This window comes from Centroberyx affinis, unplaced genomic scaffold, assembly GCF_046629955.1.
Source record: "Centroberyx affinis isolate AG114_WGS23_722 - 3 ecotype Tasmania unplaced genomic scaffold, CSIRO-AGI_Caff_v1 ptg001444l_1, whole genome shotgun sequence".
Lineage (NCBI taxonomy): Eukaryota > Metazoa > Chordata > Actinopteri > Beryciformes > Berycidae > Centroberyx > Centroberyx affinis.
The window spans coordinates 62,619-84,782 of NW_027279918.1; the positions used below are offsets into that span (position 1 = coordinate 62,619).

Consider the following 22,164-nt stretch of genomic DNA (forward strand, 5'->3'; position numbering starts at 1 on the left):
CTGTTTTGGTCATAGTGTCACTGTTATCTCTCTACCTACAATACATATATTCATGGAATTCTGGACAAAATCATATCTAACAATAAAAATATTATCAGATTTGGGTTTGAGAGACAAAATCTCATCAAATGGGGGTCCGTGACTCTAATGTGGGCTGAATTAGGGTCCTTGATATGAAAAAGGTTGAGAACCACTGCTGTAGAGGAAACTCAGTTCCTGCCCTGCAGTACTACAGATGAGAAGGGCATCGAAGGATGTGTCACATGCAAACTGGTTAATTCTTGGAATTAATCATGGAATGGAATCAGGAAGACCGAACACATACTAGTGACTTGACGTATGGTCCGGCTCTATGTTGGGCTTGGTGGATTAATGCAATGCTCCCTGCATTTTATTTATCATGTACTATGTATTCTATGCATTATGCTGCAGCAGGGAGCATGAAAGTCAAACTGTATTGCCATCTCTATTTGCACAAATGGTTAAGCTATGATGTGAGTTAATAGTTGAGATGATACAGTTAAAAGAGTCAGAGGGAGAAGAAGGTGGTATATGTGATTCCAGTAGTCAAATATTTATTCTCATGAAGAATTATCTTTACAAAAAAGACACTCAAAATGAATTGGGTCAACTTCAGGTGTAATCCTCTCAGACACCAAGTTAGAAGAGACATATTGCCACTCCTCCACCTCTAGTACATCTATCAACTCTATACAACACATAATGTGGGAGTTTGATGTCATTGACAGTGATTTTACTGCTAAGCCATGTTTCAGAAAGTGTGATAATATTAGGTTTATAATCGTCAACCCAAGTTCTAAATTTCTAAATTAAACCAATTTTAGGGGCTCCTGACATGAATATGTAAGATCTTTAATCCTTTAAGCATTATCCAGTTTGGAAGTAAATATGTATCTTATTTAGAATAGGGCCACTGCAATGCTTAATGTGGAGAACAAGCAGATGCATAAATACACAAATAAAGAAAAAAGACATAACAACAATGGGACAAAAGCCATATAGACAAGCAAAGGCAAAACAAAACACAAGCTCACCCAAACCAATGCCCCTATCAATTAGAAAGTCTCTGTGAACAAGGCTCAAATAAAATAATAATGATAATGATAATAAAAAAAAGATGTTGTAAAGGGCATGCAGACTAAGAAGTAGCAACAAAAAAAAGTGGAAAAAAAGTCAGTATAATTATAGAATGTGGTGAAAATTAAGTGTCATTAGCAAGCAATCAAAATGTCTATTTCGTCAAGAGCTAAAGGATATGAAGCATCAAGTTTGCATATTATTAATAGTAAAGATAAAGGCTGTTGAAGGTTAATAAAAAGACCTAATTGGTTTGGAGATAGGTCTAAATGTAAGGTACCTGAATGATTTGGATATTCTCCACATAGAGATATAACACAAGATACATACATACAACACACTATATCTCTATGATTCTCCAGCTCTGCTCATTTCTCCACCATAACCAAGTAATATGGTGCATCATAATAACATCGGTGCATATTTACATATTTTTTTAGTCCAAAGACTGCTTGAATTTGTCTGTTTCCATCTGGTATTTTTTTCCCCAACCCAAGCATGGCGTAAATCAAACATGGCCACCATGTGAACCATGGGAATAGTCATTGTCCTATGTAATATTGTCATATTAACATTGAATAGTGTCCCGTGTTTCATGCTTTGTGTGTACATCCATGTTGAAAATGGTGTAAGTGTACATTTCTGGAGTATGTCATGTAGTCATGCTATGCCTTAACGCTGTCCTCACTACTGTATGACCTGTCTAGCAGGTTTTACATTTCAGTTTGTACAACTAATTGTGAATCAAGTGTCACCCATGAACTAAAACAACTGCCTTCTGTCATCAAACTATTTCTTACTTGATTCTTTGTCCCAATAGAATGAGAGGAGTGGGGAATTTGCAACAGAAACACTGTGAAACCCATTTGTTCAAAGAGACATTTTAATGAACTTGTGCAGATAAAACATTCATGAAAACAGAGAAAAGCAACGTCGACTAAAGGCTTTGAATCCTCTAATCCTTTACATCCTTCTCATCATCCTCTAAGTGGATCATCTGCTTCTCTCCCTTCATCATTCTCACTCCTAAAAAGGAAGGAAAACCACACGTTTTTTTTTATCTTAAAACAGCTTTGGATTATAATTTCTCATTGACGTTTGAATGGAGAGGCCACGAGTAAATGTGCTTGATTGTGGATTGAAACCATATATGACACTGTGGCTTATGCCTGCCAGTGTGTGTGTGTGTGTGTGTGTGTTGACCTGGTATATGTGGAGGGGAGTTGAGGACGGGTGTGTCTTTCCTGCGAGGTTTCTTCAGCTGGTCTTCCTCCAGATGCTCTGGGACAACCGCCTCCTCCTCATCCTCCTTCATCACCCCTGACTTCCTGTCCACCAGGTTCTCCAGTGCCTCCTGATCTGTAACACGGCAAGACCAATGTACAATTATTGTGGACTGGTAAAGAAAAGATCCCACTGAGCACTAGGCGTGATTTCAACATTGTTTCTATGCTTTAATGGAACATTTTGGCTATATGTATAGAGCTGTTTTAGACCGCGCAGTAAATACATTCATATTTTAACAATGAATAAATATCTGTAAATATCAAAAATATGCACCAGAGAAGTCCATATGTACAAGATAATGATTTATTTTTGTCATATACCCCAGAATCTGCCTTGGTTTGGTTACGTATACCTCACTTTTAGCCTAGAGAAAGATAAGTTAGAAATTATTGTATATCTAAAAATGCTTAGAATAATGACTTAATAAAAGGTGTACATCAGAAGTAGGATATTGTGCAAAAATAATTTAAATTGCTATTGCTCAAACTGTTTGAGCAGAGACTTTGGTATGAGGAACCAACTGCCATAAAAAACTCAAGAAGAAGAAGAATGAAGTTTGAGGAAGCACACTGCACATGTGCAAAACATTAAGCTCTTTTGCCTGCTGCAGTACCGACAGTCCGGTCTTCTTTTCCCTGCACCAGCGTCAACAGATTTCAAAGAAATCAGAAAATAGGATGAGAAAATCTGCACTTTTGGTATTCTTTTTATCCATAAGTTGTCTAACTTCATTGACTTTTAGCAAGTTGCATGACGCAATTTGAGTTGTCCATGCCATGCGCCAGACCTTAGATCGAACCCAAAAAAAACAAGCCCTACCCTACCCTACCTGAGCCCGGCACGGACCCGTCCCATTGGCTGCATTTATGGGCCCGAGCCCGGTTTAAAACCGAAATTTTCTTAGTAAGTTGGCTGTTTATAAGTAATCTAATTCCGAGTTGTTTGAATGACAAAAATCTGTTCAGAATTACGTGCGGGATCTTACTGAACAGCCTGCTTCCTCTCGCAAAGCGAGTGGTGCCGTAGGCAGAGAAAACCTGACACTTACATTTCAAATCGTAACCTTTGACTGACTGGTGATAAAAACATAATTGACACAAGGAATTAACAATCAGACTTTGCGGATTACAGAGAAATTTGAATGACAGAAATCTGTTCAGAAATACCACACGGGATCTTAATGAATAGCGCAACATGGAAGCGAAACTTGTTTCAGTTGGTTCAACAAACCCGAGCAGCCTTTGTGCATGCCTATATATCCGGGGCCTACATATAACATTCTCATTAACGCACCAAATAGCTTACTCCTCACCCCAATTATAAAAAAAAAAACGAAAAAAAAAGACGTTATATCTGACCACGAGACCGGCCTGGCCCAGGCCCGAGGAATGGAGGGGAAATTCCTACCTGACCCCTCGGGTTCGGGCAGAGAATCAAACCTCTGCCATGCGCTAGCAAAGAATGCTCGCTAGCTAGCGAACATTAAGGTTTGGGTTAAGGTTATGGTTAGTCAACTAAAACAACTTGGTTAAGGTTAGAGAAAGGGTTTGGTCATGGTTAGATAAGAAAAACATTCGCTAAAAAGGAAAAAAACATAATTTGGTGTTAACAAGTCACGTTCATTCCACAGTTTTCTGTGAGATCATGTTGGATTTTTGAGTGCTTGCAAATGCTTGATTTTTTAAGTGCTTCAAACTCAGTAGTATCTTAAACTATGATCCCTCAATGTTCTAAGTAAAAAGTCATTGTTTTTCTTTGGAAGGTTTTGCATTCTCCATTTTTCATTTTATTTGATTTTGTATTTATTTTAATAATTTTACCTTTAGCAATTTTGTTAGAATATGACTCTATGTCCTCCCTATTTTTTCATGTTCTAAGTAAAAAATAAAAGAAGTGAGGCTACCACTGTGTGCAAACTTGACCATTATTCCATGTTTACACATTTATACTTAAGTGTTGAAAATCCATTGGTTAAACGTCTAGGCTAAAACCTGGTAAAATAGGATTGAGTAAGTAGTAAGTAGTAGTAGACATCTACATCATATCTTATTATCGATTGAACAGTTTCTAATCATATACATAGTCGTTGAAATGACATGGACAGAACGCCTAAGCTAAGACGTAGATGTCTACTGAACTTTCACTTTTACACCCCATGTAACCTTAATTTAGCCTAGATGGCTATGAACCATCTCAGTGGGGACCTCAATAAATAATCTGGTAACACTTTACAATACGGGTCACTAAATTACTTAACAGTTAACTAATGTGTAATTTACTAATGGTGTTCATGTTAACTAAGGTATTAATTTATACATTATTTAATAGTTTATAAAGATGACTATTAAATAATGTATAAATGAATACCTTAGTTAACATGAAAACCATTAGTAAATGATTACCAGACACATTAGTTAACTGTTAATTAAGGGTTAGTTAATGCTTAATAAGCATTAACTAACACTTAATTAATGTACCCTTATTGTAAAGTGTTACCAATAATCTTAGGAAGTTATGCATGTTACAAATAACTGACATTTAGACTCATTAAATAGTTGAGTAGCTTTTTATGTACCTTTACTTTTTCTACTTTTTTTAAGTCAGTAATTTCACTTTTACTGAAGTATGTTTTTTACTGAAGTATTCCACTTTTCTACATTTTAAATCACATCCATTATAGACTGCAAAATTTGTAGGCTCTCTGTTATCTTTGCATCAGAAACTGGCTAATCTACGCTAACCTGTTAAAGTGAAATTAAACGTTATGTTTACTAAGGCCTGGTTCAGACAGAAGGTGGAACGGACGTGCAGGATGTAGGATTTACGGACTGTTCGGACCACAAGTGGATTTCCACGGCGTCCAGCAGCCCTCCCAGAAAACACACAGAGGAGAAATACCTCGTGAAAATAGGCTGTACTGTGCTCCAACAGCCAAGGCAACAACATCCAAGCCATGCCTTATCTGTTTTAATGTCTTTGTACAAAGAATACTGATGGATACTCCCTTTATTTTTCCAGGACAGTGATTATTGCTATTTATTTGCTTACATTCACAGCAGTGGTTGAGGACCAATAATCGATTCCAATAATAAGTCAACACATTTATCAATCACAATTTACTTTGAAAACACCCCAAAACAATAAGTAGCAAAGCAAATAAATAACTTGTTGATGTGATTACCGAGGTAAAAACGATGCTTGCAGATCACTGGCCTCCATTGTTGGTGCTACTGGTAATTTTTATGTCTTAGATTTTGGATATCATAATATCGTGATATGGCATAAGTGTTTTTCCTGGTTTTAAAGGCTGCATTACAGTAAAGTGATGTAATTTTCTGAACTTACCAGATTGTTCTAGCTATTCTATTATTTGCCTTTACCCAGTCAATCCCCATTACTGATGATTATTTATCAAAAATCTCATTGTGTAAATATTTTGTGAAAGCACCAATAGTCATCCCTACAATATTGTCGCAATATCGATATCGAGGTATGTGGTCAAAAAATATTGTGATATTTGGTTTTATCTATATCGCCCAGCCCTAATGGGGATGGATATTTTCAGGGTTTTCTTTTTTCATCACAGGTGGAATAATGACATGAATTTCAGAAATGTATTTTGTAATGGTCAACATAGTCTATAAATAACTGCAATATCACAAATTGAACTCTGTCCTCGCATCCTCTTTGCATTGCAGGGGTTCATATGGACCAATATCTGTTTTTAACTCAGTAACTTCAACTCCCAAGTACATTTTGAATGAGTTACTTTTTACTTTGGTATGAATCTTTTACCATTCATTTTGCTTAGGCCCAAGTAAAAGTAACAGTACATTTAACAGATATACAGAGAGAGGGTTTCCATCAAATGCTTTGGCAATATTGTTACTGTAACAAACATACTGAAGAACGAGCAAGACAGAGATAGACAACGTGACTCGGACTGCTTCAACACCCCCCTCCCCACCACTACCCCTCCACCCCCCCGATCACTCTCTCTCTTTGTTGTCTTCTGTAACACTCCCGCCCTTCTTCCCTCTCCCTATGCCTTTCATTATTTCAATGAAATATGACTTTGTCTAACTCTCTCATCTCTCTCTCTACCTTTTTCAATTACATTTAAAAGTGCTTTATTGGGATTGTAACCAGATTCAATTAGCAACCATGACAGTGTGACATTAAACAACTAGTGCAATGATTTCAACTGATGATTTCTAACACAATGAGCATCATTTTTTTTTTTTTTTCAGTTTCTGATGGTTAGATGGTATAAAGCTTTGGCTAGCTTTTGGCTAGTTTGGCAAGACGCTGGCTGGCTATTGACTATGGGGCACCTCATTAACTATGCATACTGTTGACCAATCAGAGCATTCATTAAAACCTGGATGTAGGTGACATAATTTATGACAATTGCTAACAGTTTTAATGATTTGGGGACTTTACTTTAACAAGGTCCTTTATTGAGAACTTTTAAAAACAAATGGTTTAGCAATATCAATTGAATCAATCAATGAATCAATAGGCAACAAATAGAATGGAGTGTTTCATTTGGAGAAAGGATTTCAAAATTAAATATATCTCTTCTTAAGAATCATATTTATAGAGCTGCTTTTATGTAATGATTTATCTCAATCTGTCTTTTATTGTTCTGATGTGTTCCCGTCCATTTTATTTAATTTGGCCCCATGATTTACTTCCTTGATTTATTCCATATGTTGTGCTATTTCTGCTGTTTTAATGTGAAGCACTGTGTAAACGTTTATACTTTTTATATTATTATTATTATTATTATTAGTAGTAGTAGTAGTAGTAGTAGCAGTAGTAGTAGTATTAAATTGTTCCATATTACTTTGAATCTAGGGAGATAAGTTTCAGCTCTTTGTGCTCACAGTGTTTGCTGTCCTGTGTTGTCAGTCGATGTTCAGGCTCCAGGGTCGACCTCATACATCCAGTCGTCATCTCTGAGGCCCTCAGGGCTTCTTCTGTCCACAGATCACATAACACACACACACACACACACACACACACGCACACACACACAGTCATAATCCATTATTCATGACTGGACCGTATGGCACTAACAGAAGATAAAGCACTTTGTGTGTGTGCCTCAGTGAGATTTTTTGCTTTACTTTTTGAAGAAACAGCCTCCACATACACTTAGATTGGTGAGATTTTCACATTCTAATGGCAGCTCAAGACATTCATCATTACCTCTGAGGTTTTTACCACGGAGCCAAAAGTGTAGCCAGGGGAGCGATAGCCCACAGTGTGTTTTATCATTTTTTCACAGATTGTAGTGGTCGAGTTCAACATTAGTGTGTCCATGCGAGAACTGTGTTGCCTCCATGCACTTCTTGGATACTGAAATTATTTAAAAAAGCTCTGGTTTGCATGAGAATGACAAAAGCATTCTGACGTTCTGAGACAAACAAGAGCATGGTACATAAAAGAGAAAGAGGGAATAAGAGCTGTGAGGTAAAAGGAGGAGTGATGGCAGAAATCCCTTAAAATAACCTTACATTTACATTACACATTACATTAATTAATGCAAAATCCCTTTAAAATTAGCTAAGGGAGTCATAACCTTAAACACCCCTTAATGTTTGACTGCTTATTTCTAATTAGTTAGTTGTTAGTTGTGTTTATTTGTATAGCTCCTTATCTCAAGCATGTCTCAAAGGGCTTTAAATAGCATCATATACAGTATATACGTACATACTACATTATATATCTACACACATCATATAGGTTACATACATCATATATATACTACACATAATTTTACTAGATTATATACATTATATACAATACTATTATTTAATTTAAAATTCAGGGAGACAGGAACTTTACATTAATAACTCAAAAGGCAAAAAAAAAAAAAAAAAAAAAACTTAATTTCTAGTGTCTCCAAGAACCAGCCCTTAAAAACCCATGATACTAACCTTACTTTTTTAAAGCTATGTCATTTTTCATGGATAATTAATGTTCATGTAATGAGAAATTAAGGACGTCTCAGGGATAAAATTAAGGGGTTTGGTTTCGTAGTGAAATGTGGCAAGAAGTAGAAGAGAAGGAAGCAAAGAGAGAGACCAAGAGAGAGGATGATTGAGGAGGGCAAGATGAGACATACAGTGAGAGTTTGAAAGAAAGAAAGAAACCAACCAACAGTCAGAAGTAAAGAAACAAAGTGTATTCTTACCTCAGCCTCAGCAGTGTGTCAGACAGGCAGATCGGAGCAGTGTGGCCTCAGCCAAGCCTGGCTCGCTGGGTTATGAACCTCGGAGGAGGAGCATCCTCTCTCCTCTCCTTAGCTGCTGTTGTCACGGTGACAAAGGGGGGGGGCATTCTCCCTAGTGGCGTTGCTTCTGAATATCAATAGACTTCTAATTACCTCCTCTCAACAGATTGATCAACTATATGGAGAGCCAATGAGGGAGAGGTTGGGGTGTGTGTGTGTGTGTGGGTGGGTGGGTGGGGGGGGGGGGTGTGGGGGCTGTGGGTGGGGAGTTATGAAAGACGGGTGAATAGGGTGAATGAATACATACAGGACAAACAAAGAAAGGGAAGAAGCAAGGAAAATACAAGTGATAATAAAGGATGTGTGCTTTGGAAAAGGATTTTGCAAGGTCCAAATACAGGAGTTTTGGTAACAGTTGAAATATATGATCATCACCCACATATCACCGATCACCACATGATTTCATATTTCATAGGGTGAAGAGAAATTCACCCTACTACTAGGCGAATTAGGCAAGTGTGGGCAAAGCTTAAAGCAGACAGTGAAGGATATGTCTGAAGTAGGGCTGGGCGATATGGTTGAAATCAATATAATGATAATCATAAGGATTTTTCTTGATATCAATATATATCACGATATGGTTCATGTATGCAAAATCACGTTAAATAATCAAATGAATGTTAATTTCATTGAGCCGAATAGTGATGTTAGGTATGGTGTCAAACAAAATTGAAATTTTCAAATAATATTCCTACCATACCTCATTTTATCAGAGTTTTTAAGTAAAATTTGCTTGTCATCATCAATTTAGACAGCAGAAACGTGTGTCACGATATCAAAATATCTTCATATCATCACGATATGATTCCACTGAAAGACAATAAACGATAATATTGAATTATCACCCAGCCCTAGTCTGAAGCATAGACTGTAAAAAAAAAGATGGACGTAGTGAGTGTGATGTCACCCATAGGTTTCTGAAGGGCCACTTTGAAGCCAAAAGATTGGGTTTAAAATCGCCGCCATGTTGACATTTTTTGGAGCCAGCGCAGCCAAAGGGAGCCTGAAGGTTATATCCCCTTAATGATGCAATTATTTTGAAAATCACCATAGGGACACACATTAGAAGAATTGAAATTAGCTACTGAGTCCATAACCTCTTGTCGAAAAAGAGGTCCTAGCGGATGTTAAAGGAATTGCGGCAAGCAGCAATTCTGGCTTCAAAATTTACCCGTGGTTTTCGCCGCTTGGTCTGAAGCAGCAATGGAAGCCAATCGGTGGATCTGGCAAAGAAGGAATCTCACTGACTGGGGGCAGAAAGCTGCAGCTGTAGTGTTGTAAGGTTTGAACATGTTTGCTAGGACATTGATTGTTATGTTGCCTTGGTAGCTTGTGCTCAGACTGATCTCACAGAAAAACATCAAATGAAAACGACTTGTTAACAGCAAATTACCGTATTTCCTCTAATAGTGGCCGGTAGTCAATTAAAAACCGCATCTCCGATAATGGCCGGGGCCGTGGTCGACACGAACAAATAAAGGCCGGCCCCAAATACAGGCCGGGGAAAAAAACAAAGGAAAAAACAACGGTGGATACCGGTAAACTCCTGGTGCCTGTTATATAATGTAACTGTAGTTTGTAGTAACGTACAAGTGAAGATTACGTGAAGGAGACATGACTATAAACAAACAGGAAGTAGTGTCACATTGAAGTAGCATGGTGGCCAGTATGGCTGTAGAGGTCGGGGTGGTGGACAGGCGTATGCGTTTGCCTTTGATGCCGGCAACCGGAATTCAATTCCCAGCGGTTTCAACCATGAGTCACATTTTAATTTTTAACAAACATTTTTCTTATCTAACCATGACCAAGCCCTTTCCCTAACCTTAACCAAGTTGTTTTACTTGCCTAAACTTAACCGTTAACAAACCTTTGGGACGTAGTTCAATTTGTGGCAGAGGAACATATTTAAATCCGTGGCAGAGCACGTATACGTGTCCACAGCACGTAAATCGCCGTTTTAGAGTTTGTGTTCATTTCATGTATTTGTGTGAGATCATGTTGCTTGTGCTTGTCTATCTGACAAAGTGGTTGGTAGTACCATGGTTGATCTGCTTTGTTTTTGGCATGGTTGCTAGTATATTGATTCTTTAGAATAATGTTGGCTTGTTAGCTTTTGGTTATCTGTTGCTTGGTAACTGATATATTTTTTGCAGGTAGCGTGGTTGCTGATTCTTAAAAGGTTGATATGTTGTCTTGTGTGTATACAGCTTGGTTTCTGATCGACTGAGTAGGCTGTCTCAATCCAGCAGACTCAGCCATCCCATTAGCCTGTTCCTTTAGCCTTCAATAGAAAGTTAAACTAGAAGGGCACTCGGAGAGCACAGACCTCCGCCAAGGTTTGTGCTGTCATTGCTTTTCGTGAGTCGGATCCGGATCCGCTCCAAAATTTAATGGGTTCTTCCGTGGCCCATGCTACACCCTTCCACAAAGTTTCATGAAAATCGGGCCAGTAGTTTTTCCATAATCCTGCTAACAGACAGACAAACAAACAAACGGCACCGAAAACATAACAAATTATTGAGTAATGTAGGGAACTAGGAATACGCCTAAATTAAGGTACAATGAAGTGAAAGCGACTTTTGCTGTATTTTGGTGTCGAACCATCTGGAGGTGTTGTGGGCCAAATTGAATGAGATAGGAGTTGCCCACTTGATAACTCCAGTCATACCCATATTCACACACTCAACCTTGTAACATTTAGCTTAGGTGGCTGGTGAATGGTGCTGACTGTCTGATGGTCCTGTAGATCAGTGGTTCTCAACGTGGGGTCCAGGGGGTTCCAGGGGGTTCCAGGGGGTCCCCAGCAAATTGATGATTTGTTAAACTTCACCATCATTTCATTTACAAGAAGTTAACACAACTAGAGAATGTAAAAGAATGACTGTTTTGATCATAGTTTCACTGTTATCTCTGCCTACAATACAGATAGTCATGGAATTCTGGACAAAATCATATCTAACAATAAAAATATTCTCAGATTTGGGTCAGAGAGAAAAAAAACTCAACAAATGGGGGTCCGTGGCCTTAATTTGTACTAAATTAGGGGTCCTTGATATGAAAAAGGTTGAGAATCACTGCTGTAGATGTATGACGGCATAGTCACATGTCCTTTATAGTCACCATTATGTACGTACATCTGAATTGGGCTTCTGTATGCTTGCTCACTTTGGATTATGGCACAAAGGATTGCAGCATCAGATGCTACGCATTGGTAAATTGCCCCATAAAGTAATCAGCCCCCTACATTTTCCAGATTGTGTTTATTATATTATGCTCTGATTATAATATTTAGCACATGCTCACGATGTGCTTATAATGTGCTTATAATGCCTTATGATGCTTTATGAGCACCACTTCAAGTTAGTTTGTATGGTCTTGGTTTCTTCCCTTCTCGGTTGGTTTGTTTGAAATGGTGAATAAAATGAATCTTTGGCACTGTGCTCTGGTTACGTACCATGCAGACTTTACCTGCTACTTCATGAGATGGAACTTTGTCAAGTCATCCTATCATTAAAATTTGAGTTTACAGTAAATAAGAATAGAGCCGAATGAAGGTTCTAAACATGCACAACCAACAATTTCAACACTAGAACATGATAAGTAGAATGTATGAATGAAAGTATAAAAAGGTAATAAGAATGTGTGCAAAGTAACAGCAGTAGAGGCAGTAGGGCTTATTGATACAAAGAAAAAAGAATGAATAATATTTGTTATGAGAATATACCAAAAATATAAAATATGCACAGTATGTAAATGTTAAAAATAATACTAATAAAATAATTCAGCATTGGATACAAAATACAATAAAATAAGAGGACGGACTAAAAAACATGGCTTTGAAGTGCATTAAACATAGCAGAATAAAATAGATAAATAAAGTAGAGATAAATACAAAGTAAAATATACTAAAAAAAAAAATACTCACCTAGATTGTAAGAACATCAGGAAATCCTGCATTTGCATCAGCTTTTCAGGTAAACCCACATACAACACTGAATGTACAAAATATTAGGGACACTTATTCTTTTCATTGAGTACACTCATGAGGTGAAACCAGGTTCTTTAATTTTAATAGGTGATATATGGGTATTGGTATATGAGTTTACTGGGTGTATGGGAGCAACAAATTCTATTTGTGATGAAGCTATCACTGGCCATGTTCTTTCTATGATAAATAAATTACACAACCATTGAGTGCTACTTACAAATAAAACACTCATGATGTTCCAATCAACCAAAAGCCTTTTGATGTCTTGATGAGAGATTATACTGAGAGAAATGGTAGTTCCTGCTTCACGGTGAAGTGTGTACTGTACCTTGCTGTTGCTATTGTTCCGAACCTTCCCTACACTATGAGAGGGTTTTAGTGTTATTGGGCAATAAAGGACTATCCATACAGAACATGAACATACAAGAACTTCTATTGTCCAGTGTACATGATTTAAGTGTTTTAAGTGTCAATCATAGAATGTATAACATAGCTACTGAATGTACGTGAAATAAAATTGCGAGGTGAAATGACGACTGGAGTGGCGTTCATTTTGGTTTATCCCATATCCACTAATGCAGTGGTTCTCAACGTGGGGTCCGGGTATCACCAGTGGTCCTTCAGGGGGTTCCAGGGGGTCCCCAGCAAATTGATGAATTGTTAAACTTCACCATCATTTAATTTACAAGGAGTTAACACAACTAAAGAATGTAGAAGAATGACTGGTTTGATCATAGTTTCACTGTTATATCTACCTACAATACAGATATGGAATTCTGGACAAAATTATATCTAACTAAAATATTCTCAGATTTGGGTCCGAGAGATAAAATCTCAACAAATGGGGGTCCGTGGCCTTAATTTGTACTAAATTAGGGGTCCTTGATATGAAAAAGGTTGAGAATCACTGCACTAATGAGCATAACCCTGGTCAGTAACATGTAATCAATAACTTGTATCCAGTAACGTGATCAATAATCTATAGTCAGTCTGTATTCAGTCTGTATTCATTTCCGCTTCCCAGGATGGAGGATTGTATAGATGTATAGTAGGCACAGCCAACTTTGTCCAACATATAAGCAATAAGCGATGTCAGACCAACCAATCGTGAAACTAATGTGTGCTATTTGGAGATTTCATTGATTGCTTGATAGCTTGTTGTCAAATTCTGCTGCTCCTGGACAATTCAGTAGCTTTTCATTTTTTTAAACCCCCTCCCATTCCTGAAAAAAATACTCGTAATGGCAGAATCGATGAAGCGAGCAAGTAAACTTGTTCAACTAGTAAACTTGTTACTTCACTTGTCATTGTGGGACATGCAAAATTCAGCAGCAGAAAAATCTGGCTAAGGTGAGACTGTAACCGCCAAAAGGTAGGTTTGGGAGCATATATATGTTCCCAGGGTCCTATGTTCCCGGGGTCCTATGTTCCCAGGGTCCTATGTTCCCGGGGTCCTGTGTTCCCAGGTTCCTATGTTCCCCAGATTTATATGGCACATAATGGGAACATGACAAAGGGTCCTGTGTTCCCAGGGTCCTATGTTCCCAGGGTCCTACGTTCCCCAGTTCTACATATGTGCTCTCCCAGGGTCCTATGTTCCCACGGCCCTAAGTTTAACCCTAACCCTAAACCCTAACCCTAACCCTAACCCAACCCTAACCCTAACCCTAACTAACCATATTAAGTTAATACAGAGCTGGGGAACATCTTTTTCAGGTTCCCATTATGTGCTATATAGAGCTGGGGAACATAGGACCCTGGTAACACAGGACCCTGGGAACATAGGACCCTGGGAAAATAGGACCCTGGGAACATAGGACCCTGGGAGAGCACATATGTAGAACTGGGGAACATAAGACCCGCGGAACATAGGACCATGGGAACATTGGACCCTGGGAACATAGGACCCTGGGAACATAGGAATGACTCTGGTATGTTTAGCTTAGCTAGTAGCCTTTACTCACGGTGCTGACCCAATAGTCTGCAGGCTTTCATTCCAACCAGACACTACAACAGCTGATTTCACTAAATAGTTAAAGGTTAGAAGTTTTTGGTTGGAACAAAAACCTGCAGACACTTGGGTCACAATGGCACATGACTGAAAAGCAATGTTGTGCTTTTGTACTGTATTTGTATGTCCTCTAAGGTATTCATAGTATTCCGTTACATCACCACATGGCCATTTTGGTAGGAAAATAACAGAGCGATAACACCAACCATTAATCTGTAGCTCAGCCAACCATTGACCTGTAATATTCACATAGGCTTGTCGATACCTTAGTGAGAGCATCTTCTTATTATGAAGGAGGCTCTTTAAGAGGAGGTTTCTGCCCAGTGGTGAGTACATGTTGTTTGAAGTACAGGGTAACACTTTACAATAAGGGTACATTAATTAAGGGTTAGTTAATGCTTAATAAGCATTAACTAACCCTTAATTAACAGTTAACTAATGTTTCTGGTAATCAGTTACTAATGGTGTTCATGTTAACTAAGGTATTAATTTATACATTATTTAATAGTCATCTTTATAAACTATTAAATAATGTATAAATTAATACCTTAGTTAACATGAAAACCATTAGTAAATTACACATTAGTTAACTGTTAATTAAGGGTTAGTTAATGCTTATTAAGCATTGACTAACCCTTATTAAGCATTAACTAACCCTTAACTTAGTGTACCCTTATTGTAAAGTGTTACCAAGTACAGTATACATAGCTATAGGACTGGAGCAGTTGTCCAAACTCTGTGCTGATACACCTTGATGGAGAGCAGGCTGAAGTTAACATTGGTGATGACCAATTGAATTTCCTTTCTTTTGAGATTTTTGACAAACGCTAACTCTTCATTTCAAACATAGTTTTTTGTGGTTGATATAGTTATAGTTGCCTTGTTCTTGTTAGTTTTCAGTTGGTGCCAGTCCCCTTTTCCAAATGATTAGCATTTCACTACTGACAATCAATATTAAAAATAACTGAAGGATGAAAATTCATAAAGCTGTGAATGCATTTTATGTCATGGAACCAAACGTAGTATAGCTAGAAAGCCGTTTTTGCCATTTTTTGCACATCCCATTCATATTTTCCATAGGGATTTTGGACTGCACACCAAATGACAGAAGTACTAACTTAACAGCCTTTTCAGAGTTCACCTCTCTCTCTACATATATACTGTATATAGACACATCTATATTTCTGTGCACTGTGTTCACTTGTGAGAGTGGTTCTGTCTGAAATGTTGTCGACTGTACTATATAGAGGGCATCTTCCCAAATGTCTTTCTCAGTCCTGACATTTATATCAAGGTTTGTGTTTCTATGATTGACATGATTCTCTAATAAACCAGTTAAATTGTGTTGTGTATTTTATTGTTGTAATACACAGCTATGATTTCAGCCAAGCTTCCAGAAACTATGTCAAAATTGTCTCTGTCTCATTAATTGGCTACAAAGTCTCTCTCTGAATTGAAAATATATTGCTTTAGCTAACTGTATACCTGTAAAAATGGCATGGCATAGCAATTTCTAAGATTTCTTACTGTAAATATAGCTAAAATGTGTTGTTTTTAAACAATAAAAATGCATTTCTCACACTCATTCACCAAAAGAGCGTAATATTATTTTGAGCTGCCCACAATATTTTCATTCATGACTTTTTCATCAAATGTGTGAGGTTTGCCATCGGGGGTGACTCACAGCTCAAAGACACACACACACACACACACACACACACACACACACAGATTCTGAAGTGGCTGCCGTTGTCAGATTACATTCTATATTTGGATATCACCAACACAATAAGGATGACCCTCCAGACTACTTAACATTATCAGTAGCACGTCACCTGAGCTGAATGGGACAACAGCAATGTGCTGCTATAAATATTTATAGGAATAATATTAATTCCATGGATATGGTAAAACATTAGGTATTATAATGTCTTTATATTATTATAATATATTATCCTGACATGTTTTGGGCATTACGTCATAGACACCAGCATGTTGTATTGTTCTAAGGTTTACTATAGTGGCTTTATTCATCCAAACCATTGCAGTCCATACAAAGACCTAATATGTATTTATATCTACATCAATAACTTATGTTATATTTATATAATATATATTTAACTAACCTGGTAAATTATTACAAACAGCATATCCTATACAATCACAATGTCATTTCACGTGTCTGGTTGTTGCTCTGACCACTCATTCTTCAAATGAATACAGGAATACATTGACATTTTGAACATATTTTTGAAGTCTGCTGGTTTTCTTCCCCCGTTAACAAAATGATGGTTTGTTAGCATTGTTAGCATTCCATGAAGCTACTGGTGGTTCTACTCAGTGGGGAATGCCAACAATGCTAACAAGCCATTTTTACTGCAGCAGATGGTCAAATGCTGTAAATGTTTTCAGATAATGTGATGAATTCCCTGCGAAGAAAAAAATAAATACAAAATCTCAAGGTATTTCGAAAGGCATAGCCTTCAGGAAATGGAAGACTTCAGACAACAGGTCCTCTTCCACCAGACGTTAAGAGCGGCAGCATAGCATCTGAAAGAGGAGACATTAAAAGAGTCAATTAACAGTGGTATAAAATGTGCAAATGCTTCACTTAAAGGCATACTATGGAGCAATATGGGCAAAAAAGAATATCTTGATATTTTCTGTCATGTCGATATTTGACGAAATTTCTCAGCTTTCGTAAAAAAGGCAAGTGACGTTGAACCCCATCTGGGAATTAAATCTTCTGTTTTGGATTCAGAGCTTCTCCTCTCCTCAACAGTCAAGAGCATTTGTGTCATCACCATAATCTGGCTTGTCACCCGTTTTCTTTGTTTATCATTCTGGAAGATTACAGCAAGATAGCACACGTGCAGGCCTCAACTGCCAAACTTTTCCCCATGGCGCAGCATTTGGCCCTCAGCAATTGCAGGCGCAGCACGCAAGCAGAGGTGCAGATAATTAATTTGAAATGCAAGGGCCAAACAATGCGCACAATAGCCCATTTGTGGCCACATAATGATGGGCAAAAGAAGCGCAAATGTCTCCCCAGTGGAGCTGGAAGTGTTGGTGGCAGAGAAAACCAGAAAGAGCTGCAAACAAGACATGTTTTACCAGCGCGTAAAAAGTCATTCTGGAATGACAAAATAAAGTGAAAGTAGTTGGGCACCACAAGCGCGATTTAGGGTTAGGTAAAAAGCACTGGTATGTTATGAGGAGGTGAGCCAAAATGCTTAGCACAAATAAAGCCAAATAAAGCCAAGGAGCAGCCTTAACTCCCTTGGAGGAGCAAGTGCAGGAGAGCCCAATCTCTGAACCCATTGTCTATCGGTCTGACGACGATTAGACTCTGGGGGCGACGGCCAATATTTCGGGGTTTCCGGTGTAGCCAGCGGACATCCGGGCCGAGACTTCCTCTTCTGTACGCCGGTCGTTGGAGTTGAGAGACGACGTCTCATATGCAGATATCTGTTTATAGATATCTGCATATCTGTTTATGTCGTCTGGACCCAAAACACCTACAAAAAGTATCAATGTTTGTGTATTGTACTCAACTCCAACTCCATTCTCGCATCTAAGGAACTAAGGAAAAAGAAATTATGAGAGGGGGGGTCCAGCAGCAGCCGACAGCGTTCAGCCAGCTCCTCTGGAATATCGAGAAGAGCCATATAATAGAAGGTGGTGTCTTTCCAACATTGAATGGATGGGACACCAGCCGTCTTTGCCAGAGTATTTTAGTGGCAGTGTGTCCGTTGGACACGGCCAATAAAGTGTTCTTGTGAGTGACAACCGCAGACACCCCATCCTCACTGAGTAATAAGTGTCAGCAAAACCAGAGAAGAGCCTGCTTTTCCTCTTTGTATATTTAGGTAATAGTCTGTATATTGAGTACACATTCTGCTACTCTGCCAATGAGCCTTAAATGGTTAAAGTCAGCATACTTGTTTAAACCTAATTGGAATTATAATAGGGATCTTTGTTATTTCTTTTAAATGTGATTTTAATGCACTTTTCAATTTTCTAATCCTCTTGCACTGTCTTTTTATCCTTGTCTTTATTTTTATTTTATTTATTTGTTGCGTTCTTTTATCTTTCTATTTCACTTGATTTGAACTGCACTAGTTTACTTTTGAAGTCTTTTATCTTGTGGATCTCTTGTCTGTACTTTTGCACTTTTTCATTGTAATTTTTTTTTACCTTTACTGTATTTTTTATTACTCTGTAAAGCACTTTGGATTGCCTCAGTGTATGAAATGTGCTATACAAATAAAGCTAACTATCCCTTTAAGGTAAAAATCTCACAGGCCAGTGAATGAATTGAAGCTGGCTCGTCGGTAACTCACCTTTTACTCCAATGAGTCCGTGTTCACAGAATGACGCAAAGACTCCTTCAGCTGGAAAACAGGACACATTTTTTTGTTTTAAAGTGAAGCTGTGTCTTTCAAATGTCCATTCCTTGTGCCTTTTTACTGCAAAAAATAGAGCATCACTTCCATTTAAAAAAAACAAAAAAACAATTCATTTCAGGGAGTGGCAGCAGTAGCTAACCGTTCACAGTGTATGTGGTAAAAAATGGCTCCATCTCTAATTCATTATCACTCCATAATGTGGGTGATACCTAGCCTAGACATTACCATGTAACTTAGAAGACAGTATGAGACAGGTCTAGCCACCCTGTCTGATAGTTGGCCTTTATTAATTCAGGCCTGACAAGATAAATCAGTGGTTCTCAATTTTTTCATATCAAGGACCCCTAATTTAGTCCACATTAGGGCCACGTACCCCCATTTGATGAGATTTTGTCTCTCGGACCCAAATCTGAGAATATTTTTATTTTCAGATATGATTTTGTCCAGAATTCCATGACTATCTGTACTGTAGGTAGAGAGATAACAGTGAAACTATGATCAAAATAGTCATTCTAAAATGACAAAATAATGAAGTTTAACAATTCATCAATTTACTGGAGACCCCCTGGAATGCACTGAGATAGATGATGCAAGAGACAGGTGCAGCACCTGAACCATAAAATCAGTGGAAGTTATGGTATAATTTGTGTTAATACAGCTATAATCTGTAATTGCAGAGATTGATGACCATCATGTTAAGATTTGAAAATGTCAACGCCAGGGGGACCCCAACTTTTATATATTTACACTGCCCAGTAAAAGTTTGGGGACACCTTGTCTTTTCTAAATTTTCAAAGTAGTATTTGATTTTCTCTGTTATTTTTCAATGAAGAAGTAAGGGGGAAAAAATGCCTACAATGCTTTTGTTAATAGCCATTTACTAATACTTTGGATATGTATATTCAACACTCAGCTTCATTTCATTAGAGTGTCCTGCAAGAGACAGGCAAAGAAAAACTGACTGTTCACACGAAGGAAGTGTGTGCAGCAGTTACCGCTGCTAAGGAGGATTTTTGATATATACGTATAGTTTCATTGTTTTAGTCATCACAAATATTTGCATGTATGATTGTTTTTTCTCAAACTAAATCTAGTTATAGTCTTTAATGGGGTTAAGTTATTGCACACACACAAAGAAAACATGCTTATTTATTAAGCATTTTCAAAAGCTAGGTGTCCCCAAACTTTTGACGGGCAGTGTATATAAAAATTAGACCACATACATTAGACCACAGACCCACATTCGATGAGATTTTTCCCAAAGGAACCCCATCTGAGAAGGTGTTTGTTGTTAGATATGATTTGGTGTAACTGTCTATACTGTAGGAGGGAAATAGCAGAGGGGGGACTGACACGTCTGATCCAAATGGTCATTCGTACACATTCTGTCCAAGTGCTAACTTCTAGAAAGCTTTGCTGGGGGCCTCCTGGAACCCTCTAAAGGACCCGTGGAGGTCCCTGGACCCCAGTTTGGGAATCTGTGGTCTACACTAGCTACAAGATATAGGCAAGACCTACAAGGCGATATCTACTGGCCAGCAACCCAGAAGGTAAGAGTCATGAATCTTACAATCTGAGGTGATTTCCAGGCTGATACATATGGAGGGTTTTATGGACCGAAACTAAATATATAAATACATAAATAATTATATAATTAAATGCTTAAATAAATTAATAAATATATAATTATATAATAAAATGCTTAAATAAATGAATAAATAAATAATTATATAATTTAATGCTTAATAAATATATAATTATATAATAAAATGCTTAAATAAATGAATAAATACATAATTATGTGATTTAATGCTTAATTGTCACCATAAATAAATACATCTCAAATTAAATGAGACATTAAATATATAAATTTTAAATTTATTTGTGTATTTATTTATTTATTTTTTCATTTATATGTATATTTACACACATTTGTACACATTTGTATATTTATTTATTCATTCGTATATTAATTCATTTATTAACTTATTCATTTATTCACGCATTTATTTATCTATTTATAATTTTATTTATTTATTTATATATACTTTCATTTATCCATAGTGTAACTTGCTGCAGATACATACATGTAATTATAATAAAGGAGGCTTTTGATCTACAGGAATCAGATTTAGTTTTGAACCTGTCCTGCACACCACCAAAATCACTGACCTGGCGGGATGACAGGTTACCAAAATTCTGTCCAATAAACAAGATACTTATGAGTCATGTGACTTTTGTTTACAAGCCCTGGTTTGCTTGTAATTGGGCAGTGTGAACCTAAACGAGCCAAATACAAAAATGCAACAAAGTCAACTTTTCCACTTGTGGTTCAGACCAAAGAAAACCAACCGTAGGTGTGATTCATGCCAATACGACTTCTTTCAAGAAATCACCATAAAACAATAAAGAAAATCTTGAAACAAGAAACTTTCTCCAAGACAATTTCACTTTTACCAATGTCCTGAAACAAGTTACATTTTCCTGGCAAAAAAAGTAAAATTTGTTGAAAGCCGTATAATTATCTAACAGTGCAGTAAAATGATTTCACAAAAAAAAATGCTAAAATGAGCTTGATAAGTCTGGATACAAGATGAAATAACTTGTCAGTTTTTGCAGTGTATATATGATCTGTAGGAAAACATGTAAATCTCTTACTCTCTGGAGGAAGCCCACAAAGTCCAGCTTGTCTGCCTTAGTGGGAGAGCAGCCCAGGCCCTCGCAGACGGCCTCCGACCCAGGAAGCGAATGCCTGGAGGACTCCAAGTCCCAGGTGCCCCGGGAGGGGAGGCGGTCACCGGGCACATCGCCCAGTGGGAGCCAGGGCAGCAGGCAGCACTGAGTGGCTACTGTCCTGCTGGTAGATGAGGTGGGCGTGGCTCCAGGTGGGAGGAGTCTGAGTTGAGAGCAGAGCAGAGACTGCTCATCCAACAGCCTGTGCATCTTCTACTCGGCAACAGCAAAAAAAAAAATCAGAATATAGATTATAAAACTGATCGTCAGTACAAAAAGAAAGACAATCCATCTTCTACTGAGCAACAACAGGAAAATTGATCAGAAAATAGATATA

At 37.7% G+C, this 22,164-nt stretch overlaps 2 protein-coding genes across 2 annotated transcripts in view; both read right to left on the minus strand.

Annotated features, from left to right (window-relative positions):
• Nucleotides 1-2,053: 2,053 nt before the first annotated feature.
• ppp1r17 (protein phosphatase 1 regulatory subunit 17) lies at nt 2,054-7,344 on the minus strand. Its single transcript, XM_071526685.1, has 3 exons — nt 7,275-7,344; nt 2,302-2,457; nt 2,054-2,124 (listed from the first exon to the last, which is right to left on the minus strand). The coding sequence occupies exons 1-3, from the start codon at nt 7,342-7,344 to the stop codon at nt 2,054-2,056; spliced, it is 297 nt and encodes a 98-aa protein (XP_071382786.1).
• Nucleotides 7,345-16,493: 9,149 nt separating this feature from the next.
• itprid1 (ITPR interacting domain containing 1) overlaps nt 16,494-22,164 on the minus strand; it is a 52,588-nt gene continuing 46,917 nt past the window's right edge. The window contains exons 13-15 of the mRNA XM_071526686.1: nt 21,753-22,040; nt 19,029-19,079; nt 16,494-17,235 (exon numbers count right to left, since the gene is read on the minus strand). Of these exons, the coding sequence (XP_071382787.1) occupies nt 19,032-19,079; nt 21,753-22,040 (336 nt within the window). The 3' untranslated portion in view covers nt 16,494-17,235; nt 19,029-19,031. The remainder of the gene's footprint in view (nt 17,236-19,028; nt 19,080-21,752; nt 22,041-22,164) is intronic.

Coding starts and splice junctions, on each gene's coding strand:
- ppp1r17 (XM_071526685.1), bottom strand. CDS start 7,344: ATGACGACTGGATGTATGAGGTCGACCCTGGAGCCTGAACATCGACTG. Junction 2,458..7,274: donor AACACAGGACAGCAAACACT/GTGAGCACAAAG, acceptor GCCGTGTTACAG/ATCAGGAGGCACTGGAGAAC. Junction 2,125..2,301: donor CTCCCCTCCACATATACCAG/GTCAACACACAC, acceptor CTTCCTTTTTAG/GAGTGAGAATGATGAAGGGA.